This window comes from Varanus komodoensis, unplaced genomic scaffold (genome assembly GCF_004798865.1).
Source record: "Varanus komodoensis strain SLA01 unplaced genomic scaffold, ASM479886v1 scaffold5, whole genome shotgun sequence".
Classification (NCBI taxonomy): Eukaryota; Metazoa; Chordata; class Lepidosauria; order Squamata; family Varanidae; genus Varanus; species Varanus komodoensis.
In genome coordinates this window covers 29,401,574-29,410,243 of record NW_025336087.1, presented here as the reverse complement: position 1 = coordinate 29,410,243, position 8,670 = coordinate 29,401,574, and the positions used below count along the sequence as shown (strand labels likewise).

General features: G+C 43.5%; 1 protein-coding gene across 1 annotated transcript in view; it reads left to right on the top strand.

The window, feature by feature from the left end:
- Positions 1 to 6,354: 6,354 nt before the first annotated feature.
- The window catches only part of STARD4 (StAR related lipid transfer domain containing 4), a 12,491-nt gene continuing 10,175 nt past the window's right edge, over positions 6,355 to 8,670 (top strand). The window contains exons 1-2 of the mRNA XM_044446500.1: positions 6,355 to 6,481; positions 8,049 to 8,166. Coding sequence (XP_044302435.1) covers positions 8,062 to 8,166 — 105 coding nt within the window. The 5' untranslated portion in view covers positions 6,355 to 6,481; positions 8,049 to 8,061. The remainder of the gene's footprint in view (positions 6,482 to 8,048; positions 8,167 to 8,670) is intronic.

The following is an 8,670-nucleotide window of genomic DNA, read 5'->3' as shown; positions in this document are numbered from 1 at the left end:
TTGCTCTCTCTCTCTCTCTCACACACACACACACACACACACACACACACACACACACACTGCAAGAAACTTAACTGGCAACTGTAAATTGAGCTTCCTGCATAGCCATCACTCAATCAAGAAACCTGATTCGACCACAAACTGAATCTTGCTCACATACAGGATGCTTAAGTACACATGTGAAATGGGTGTTGTGACAGCACTGGCTTATCAAGTGACCTTCACTGCTGACCAGTGATCTGGATCCATGTCTTCCCAGTCTGTCCAACATTACCCACTATGCCACTCTGTCTGTCCACTGCAGCTGCTTGCCCTGAGGATTTAGTGAGGTCAGCTGGCCAACAGACATGTTTTCATCTTACATAGTACATGTTTAATTATCTGATTTTCATGACTCTGTTAAAATCTTATTGATTGTTCTAGGAAGATGAAAGCTTGGTTAAAAGTACAGAAAATTGCAAGGATCAGGAAAAGAAAGAGAGGTTGGTTTTTCAAATGATTCATCATTATTGATTTGTTCATAAAGCAGAATCTTCAGAAGTATGGCCTTCAATAGACCTTTCTATTTTCAAATCTAATATTTTTGAAAAGTAATTTTCCCCCAAAGATAAACTATTCTTAAGGACATTCTGGGAAGAGACAAATTTATTTATTTTATTTATTTAAACAACTTATATGCTGCCTCATTGCATGAGCCTCGGAGCGGCTTACAATCATTAAAATTGCATATAAAATACAAAAAAATCATACATAAATAAATACAAAAAATAAAATAAAATAGAATAGTGGATCCAGCCTGGTCAAATAAACCATTAACAGTTAAAATAGCATTTAAATAAAAAGGTCTTGGCCTGGCGCCGAAAAACAAATAAGGATGGCACCAGGCGGACCTCTCTGGGGAGTGCATCCATAGGTTGGGCGCCATCACAGAGAAAGCCCTCCTCCAAGTACTCACCCTCCGAATGTCCTTCACGGAGGGTTCCTGGAGGTTGCTATATTTTTAAGCTGAGGCAATCAACTCCCTAACATCCCAAATCTGATAGGTGAAGCTTTTCTAATAATTGTCTCCATTCTAAGACAAATGCCACCAGTCGAGTCAAACAGCGTCAACCTTAATAGTACAATCATGCTTACTCAGACACATTGGGCTCACTGTGTTTGGTGAGACTTATTCTCAGTTAAGAGTGTATAACGTTGCAGTCTAAACCAGTTCTTTTCAGTCAGTCATTGGAGCTGAAATCCAAGGCAATTTTGAGGACTTGTGGCCCTCCAAATTTTTTATCTTATAATGCCAATGATCTGTGTTGGTTAGGCTGACTGGGGCTGAAGGGAGTTACAGGTCAAAACACAACTTGCTCACCCTTGGTTAAAGTATGTGCTAATTTTACAATGTTTCTTCTGTTGTTGTAAATGTTAAAAGGTTAAATGTTAAATGTTAACATGTTAAAACATTTTAAAAGTTAAGATCAATGCTCGATGAAATTCCACAAGTTTGAAGAAAGCGAAATATGTGATCAAGCTTTTGCTGTTATGCACCGTCAAGGCATCTCTTACTTATGGCAACTGATGTATAGGAATGAAAGCTCTCCAAAATGTCCTGTCCTGTCCAGCTCAGCTCTTATAAACTCATGGCTGTTGTTTCCTTTACAGAATCAATCCATCTCATATTTGGTCTTCCTTTCTTTTTCTGCTTTTGACTTTCCCTGTCATGATTGTCTTCTCCAGTAAATCTTGCCTTTCCATGAAGTGCCCAACGTACAACAGCTTCAGTTTCATCAGTTTTGCTTCCAGGGAAAATTCTGGCTTGATTTGCTGAAGGCTCACTTGTTTGATCAGCTCTCCTCCAGTACCATGATCCAGATTTTCCAATCAATGTTGGTCATTCATGCTTCGAACCAATTTTCTTCCTGTCCAGTTTTTTCACCCATGCATAGTGTTCAGAATACTTTAGAGCAGATTTTGCCCTTGACCTCAAGTGAAACTTCCTCATGCTAGATGATCTTTTCTAGCTCCTTCACTGCTGCCCTTCCCAGCCTCAGTCTTCTTGTAATGTCTTGGCCGCAGTCTCCCTTTGAATTGTTGATAAAGCCAAGGTATGCAAACTCTTTCACACTTTCAATTTCTTCATTGCTGACTTTAAAGTTGCATAATACTTCTGTAGCCAGGATTGTCTTAATGTTCAGCTGTGCTCCTGCTTGTGCACTTTCTTCTTTCCCATCCATCAGGAGTCATTTCAATTCGTCACTGCTTTCTGTCAGTAACATGGTATCATCAGTATATCTTAAATTATTGATGGGTCTTCTGCCAATTTTCACTCCTCCTTCCTGTGATTCTAATCCAGTTTACCTCATGATATGCTCTGTGGACAGTCTGGAAAGATAGGGAGTTAAAACACACCTTTGTCTACTATCTTGGCCAATAGGAAAATATGCAATTTCACCTTACTCTGTCCTAACAGGAGCTTCTTGTTCGGAATACAGAATAAGCATCAGGATGATCAAATGCTGAAGCACACCCATTTTTTCCAGGAATGTTCATAGCTTCTCAGGAGCCACACAGTCCAAGGCTCTGCTGTTTTATAAAGCACAGACTGATATTCCGAAATTCTTTGATATGCTAAAATGATAACAGTACAAAGATGAACAATGCCATCCCATCTTCAGACACTCAGAATAAAACAAAGGCAAAACATGGTATTTCGATGCATTTTCCTAGCATCATAAGATGTTTTCAGTATGCAGTTCTCTCATGGGACCAGACTTTTGGTAATGGAACTGAACATCTGTAATGCAGTAACTGAATCTTTAATGCAGATAACACTGAACCAGGTCAGTAGTTGTGAACATTCATCTCGGCAGAGCAGTGCAATAAAATGTGGTGCAGCTTAACTGGGTGGCCTAGAAGTGGGTCATACAGTGCCGGACAATCTCACCCTCCTCTGCACAAAAGAGATTATAGAAACCACTTACACAGAAACAATATAGGAACAGCTGGACCTCAAAAACACTTCTACAGCTGTTCTAAGAGCAGCGGGGCTGAGTGGGTGTGTGCATCTGTGTGTGTGAGAGAGAAAGAGAGGGGGACTTCAGACTAAGAAATGGTACCCCGCACCATGGCTCTCCCGATCAACTGCGCACCCTCCCTTGTCCACAGCATGAAATAAGAAAACTCCTAAGAGCTCCAAGCGAGGGACTTGGGACTCGTCCCTTTTCACTCTCTCACAGTTCTGCCCCTAGTGTGCTGCCGAGGACAATCTTTTTCAAGAACTCTCTGGTGTGCGCAGCCCCGATTAGGATCAGGACTGCCACACTGGGAGGGGCAATCATTGACTTGTGTTTGGGCCGGGCAAGGACATGATGGCCCCCAAGGGCCTTCTCGGGCACCGCATAGCACTGTGCTCCTTGGCGTGCTGGAGAGCTGCTGTCAATGACACCCACTGGGTGTCGCCTAGAGCACACGTGGCATAAAGCGCCAAGTGGAGGCGACCACGCCTGCGCTAGAGCTCATAGTCGTGCCCACGGCGAGGTGGTGCACCCCCGAGGGGAGCGTCTTCGTGTCACCTGGCAGCGAACGCCGCCCTTTGCAGACAAAATGCTTGTCTCCACAGCATGCCTGCCACTTTCAGCACTGGTCTGGGCCGGATCTGATGCCACCATCTGCCTGATTTGGTGGGATCAGCTGCAGTTACTGCAGCCTGATGATGTGGTCACAGTGCTTACAGCAATGTAACAATCATGCTCCTCTTACGCTTTGGTTCTCCTGGCCTTGGGATCAGTCATTTGGGGATTTGGAGCCAACGATCATTAATATGCTGATGACCCAAGAGCTCTGTGTCCCTGTGATATCTGAATCAGGAGAGCCATGCAAGTGCTTGGACACAGGCATGGGCTGGAGAACTGCAGTGGAATCCTGGCAAGACAGAAGCCCTTTGGGTGAGTGTTTCCCAAGTGGGGAGGTGGTGCCCCCCCCCGAGGGGAACTTCTTCATGTCACCTGGCAGCGAACACTGCCCTTTGCAGACAAAATGCTTGTCTCCACAGCATGCCTGCCACTTTCAGCACTGGTCCAGGAAGGCGTCTGATGCCACTATCTGCCTGGATTGCTCTATTTCTTTGGAGCTTTCTTTCTTCCTCCCGAGGTCAGGCAAACACCAACAGTGTGTTGTTTTTGGTGCCTCCTAAAAACATTCATTTCAGTAAGCTTTCCTGAATGAACCTGCCATAGTTTTTACTTTTTTATCTTTTTGTTTTATTACTTTTTGTTTGTTTTATTGTTTCTCTTCTGCAGAAGTGCCATACTAGTGTATGGAACACTATATATATGTTGTAACTAAATAAACAAACCATAAGTGACTCAATAAACAGTTCGACTGGCAAGAGAGGAAGATTTTGAAGGAATCTGTTCCTGGTGATATTTAAGCATGCAGCACCAATTTACCTGTGCACACAACAAGATGGTTCATTTTATTTCTTTTTGTGGCCATGTGTCTCATTTCCCCTCCCTTTCCAGCCCTACATTTTATTTCCCCTCTCACCTGGGTTGTCAGTTGTTTCCCTGATAGGCAATAAACCTTTGGTGCTGTTGAGTTTCCCCTTACTTTTTCCCCACCATTTTCTTTTTGAGCATCTGCAAAGTTCAGATCTGCTAATAGTACCTCCCTTGGTGTAGGTGGAGCCCCTTTAGTTACAGTTCCATGATTATGGGTAGACTTGAACTGAAAATAGAAAGAATGAAATACTGCCTCTAAACTGCATAGAAAAAAGAAAAATGTGCCAAAGCAGGACTTCAGCTGAACATCAAGAAAACAAAAATCATGATTACAGAAGAATTACAGAACCTCAGAAATTCTAATGGTGAAACTTTTTGTACGCCTCAGCTCAGTCCTCAATTCTAAGTGAGATTGCAGTCAAGAAATTTGAAGGAGACTGAGACTTGGAAGGGCAGCAAAGAAGGAACTAGAAAAGATAATCAAACGTAAAGAAGGATGTTTCACTGAAGACCAAGGCCAAGATCATTCACACCAGTATATTTCTGATCACTGAGTATGGGGGTGAAAGCTGGACAGTAAAGAAAGCTGACGGGAAGAAAATTGATGCCTTTGAGACATGGTGCTGGAGGACAGCGATGCAAATGGCACTGACATAAAGGTGAACACGTGGGCCCTAGAGCAAATCAGATAGGACATTATGAAGGGCTTTCATTCATTTCAGTGTGATGGCACAAAACAACAGCAAACCCCATAGACTCCATGCAGCAGCCTTTTTCAACCCAAGTGCTTTCTGGATGTGTTGAACTAGTCCCAGCATTCCCCATCCAGCTATACTAGAAATCATGCAATTCTCTACATTTTAGAGAGAAGTACTAATAAATCTACTATGAAGAAAAGCCAGAAAACTAACAGTATTGAAGACAAGATGCTTTTTCAGTTTCCTTCCCTCTTTCCCCTTTTATTCTCACTCATTAGAGAAGCTGTTTGTGAGAATTTATTCTATTCTGCACACCCTCCATGGCTCTCTGTGGCATATGATATTCTTCCCATGTTATCCTCAAAACAACCTTATGAGGTGGGTTACACTGACAGAAGATAACTGATCCAAATTATTCAGGGTGAACCTCATGACTTGGCGAAGACTTCTGCTTCACCAAAGACTACATCAGCTGATAAAGGTGGGCAATAACACTTCTGAATTATTCTCTTTGTCAAAACCTTCCTGCAAACAGGAAACCAGTGACTCTGGCAACGGGTTGGGATAGATTCTCTGCTCCTTATATGCTAAATTTCCACTTGCAAAGAAAGTTGTTTCTTATATAGGGGAGCACTCAAGCTCGGAAAATCTCTCTCTTCCTCTGAATTCTGGAATGCTATGGTCAATTTCACCCTCTCAGTCTTCCGCCCTGTAGCCCAAATCTTATTGCAATGCTCTATTCCCGCCATCTAGTCCGTGCATTGTTGACTTAAAGACAGCCTAATTCAGTCAGCCACATGACATCATTGCCACCCCTGCTTGCTTTCGGTTAGTCCTCGAGCGGAGAACCCCAAGCTCCACCCCCTGGATTCTTGGCCACACCCCAGGGGTTCTTCTTTCCCCACTTTATCACTCCATCTTCATCTTGGCCAATCATCCCGCAACCCTCCTTCTTCCTTCATCCAACAGCCAATGAGGAATGGCCGTTTGTTATCCGTTTGGCAAATGACCCTAACGAAGAGGAGGGGTTGAATGGGAGCACGCGAGATTTGTGGGCGTGGCTTAATTTGCGCTTCTCTTTGAGCCAAAAAGAGGCGGGGGAAAAAGAAGCTGACTTCGAGAAAGAGCCTATTGGCTACTGTGGGGATGCCGGCTGAGGTCTGATTGGCTGTTGAGATGAGCTGCTCGACCTGGTGAGGACCGGAGAAGGAACAGAAAGCGGACTTGGGAGACAGGTAGAAGCGTGGCGTGGGGCGGTTTGTGGCCGAAGGGGAGCCCGCGACGCCCCGGATCCTGGTGAGTGGCGGGGCTTTGTGCGGCGGCATCCTCGTTGCGGGATCGGGATGGAGGCAGGTGCGCCGAGGGAGGCCGCGGGCTTCAGTGATGTCTGGCCTCGGGGGGAGTTCACGCGTCAGCCTCGCAGCGCTCTCAAACCGCTCGTTGGCAGCGTCGAGGGACCGCGGCTTACGCGGACGTGGCCATCCCGAAGGCCGTTTGGGCCGAAGCGGGTTTCAGGGTCGCCCCGCGAAGCCCGATGGAAGTGCGAATCCGTGTAAGCGTCACGTGTGAAAACGTGCTGTCACGTGTGAAAATGGAACCTGGTGTTATAGAAACCGGAATCCTATTCTCTTGTACGTTTACAACTGAAAGACTTGGGATCATTGAACGCCTCAGTCAGCCTGATAGCACGTCATTTATTTATGAGTTAGTTGGTAGCCTATTCTTCCTCTAAAGAGCTCATGGGTGGCGATCATAAGAGATTATTCCTTCGCCTCCATTTTATGCTCACAACAATTCTATGAGGTAAGTTAGGAAGATTGTAGTGACTGACCTAGAGCCACTCAAGGAGCTTCCAGGCAGAGGGTTTCTGGGTGTAAGAATCTGGAAAGCAGTTTGAGGCAATTCAAGCTTTTTTCCTTCACAGATTTTATTTATTTTTATTAAATTACAAAGCTCTTTTGTGCATAGTTCCCAAAAACAAACAAGCTCCCTCACCTTAAATTGCAGCATGATCCATAAAACCCATACGACCCATATCAAGCCCATAAAACATAAGAACAAAAATAACTGCCAGCTTTTCCTCTGAATGTAGTCAGAGGAAAAGCTGGCAGTTATCCAACACATGGCTTAATTTTTGTTTCTGGTTATTGTTCAAGGGTCAGGCCCAGCTTACCCAATCTAGTGCTTTCTAGAAGTATCAGACCACAATTGCTACCATCCTCAGGCCATATGCTGTAGATTAACACATCTGGAAACATCAAATTAGGAAATGCTGGTCCGGATGATCCCGGTTGAAAGAATACTGGGCTCTCATCTGCCAGTCCTCCTTGTCCACTTGCTTCCTTTTGTAGTCTCTTGGTCTTCTTTGCCTGTTTTTGCTAATCTGATCTAATGTCAACATGATTCTATGCTGGCACAAGCCATGCAGTCCCTCTGATCTGCACTTGCTTAGTGGCATATCAGGTTGAACCAATGCAATAGTTTAAGGATTAGCTTTGAAAATCTTACCACCTACACATTAACCATTTTCAACCTCTTTGAAGCTGAACCATCTTTACTAGCCTAGTACACTATAGCCTAGGAGTGGATTCTATTGTTAGTGGAGATAATTTGATGTTCAGATTCTTTCTTGCAACATTTGCAACTTGTATTTACAATTCTTTAATTGCTGATGTAAGTCCTTACAATAAGGACTTACATTTGCTCTGATGAGCCAAAGGCTTGACACTTCTTTCTCGGGAACTTTTAGGACTAGTTGAAGTAGATTATAACATGTCAGATGTTAATCCTGAACAAGAAACTGAGAAAAAGGAATATATGTACTTCCCATTTTGTGATTTTTACATTGTTTTTATTTTCTCAGAAAACGAAAGAAAATGGAAGACTCTCCTGATGTAGTTTCTCTGGCTACAAAGCTAAAAAATACAGTCGTTCAGTACTACAACACTGATGATGGAGAATGGAGAATTGCTAAGAAAACAGTAAGTTACTGAGCCATGGCTGTTGCAGATTCTTTTGTTTTGGTAACACACTGGTTTCTGTTACACCTTGGAGTACTAGCTGAAAATATTTGATGTGATGGTATTTGAAGAATAGAATGGGGGTGATTCCTAGTCTCCCCACATATATCTCCCCACATATAGTGAAACATTAAAGCAAAAAGGGGAGTATGATATATACACTTTAGGAAATGTGCCCTTGTTACCACCAATTGTTATTTAACTGGCTGAAAATGGAGGCCTGCTGCTCACAGAAGTATAAATATTCTTTTTCCTGTTTTGCAGTAACCCAGCAATCTAAATTTATCCCATTCTATCAAGTTAATTCACATTTAATCTAATCCCTCTAAACCCAAGTATTTGCATCACTTGAGTTGTGGAGCTCACAGAGCTGTGATACCTTCTTGATGATATGTGATGCTTGAAGGTGTTGCTGTTGATAATGCCCTGCCCTATGTCTATAGTGGGCAGGTTTTTCTTCTGTTT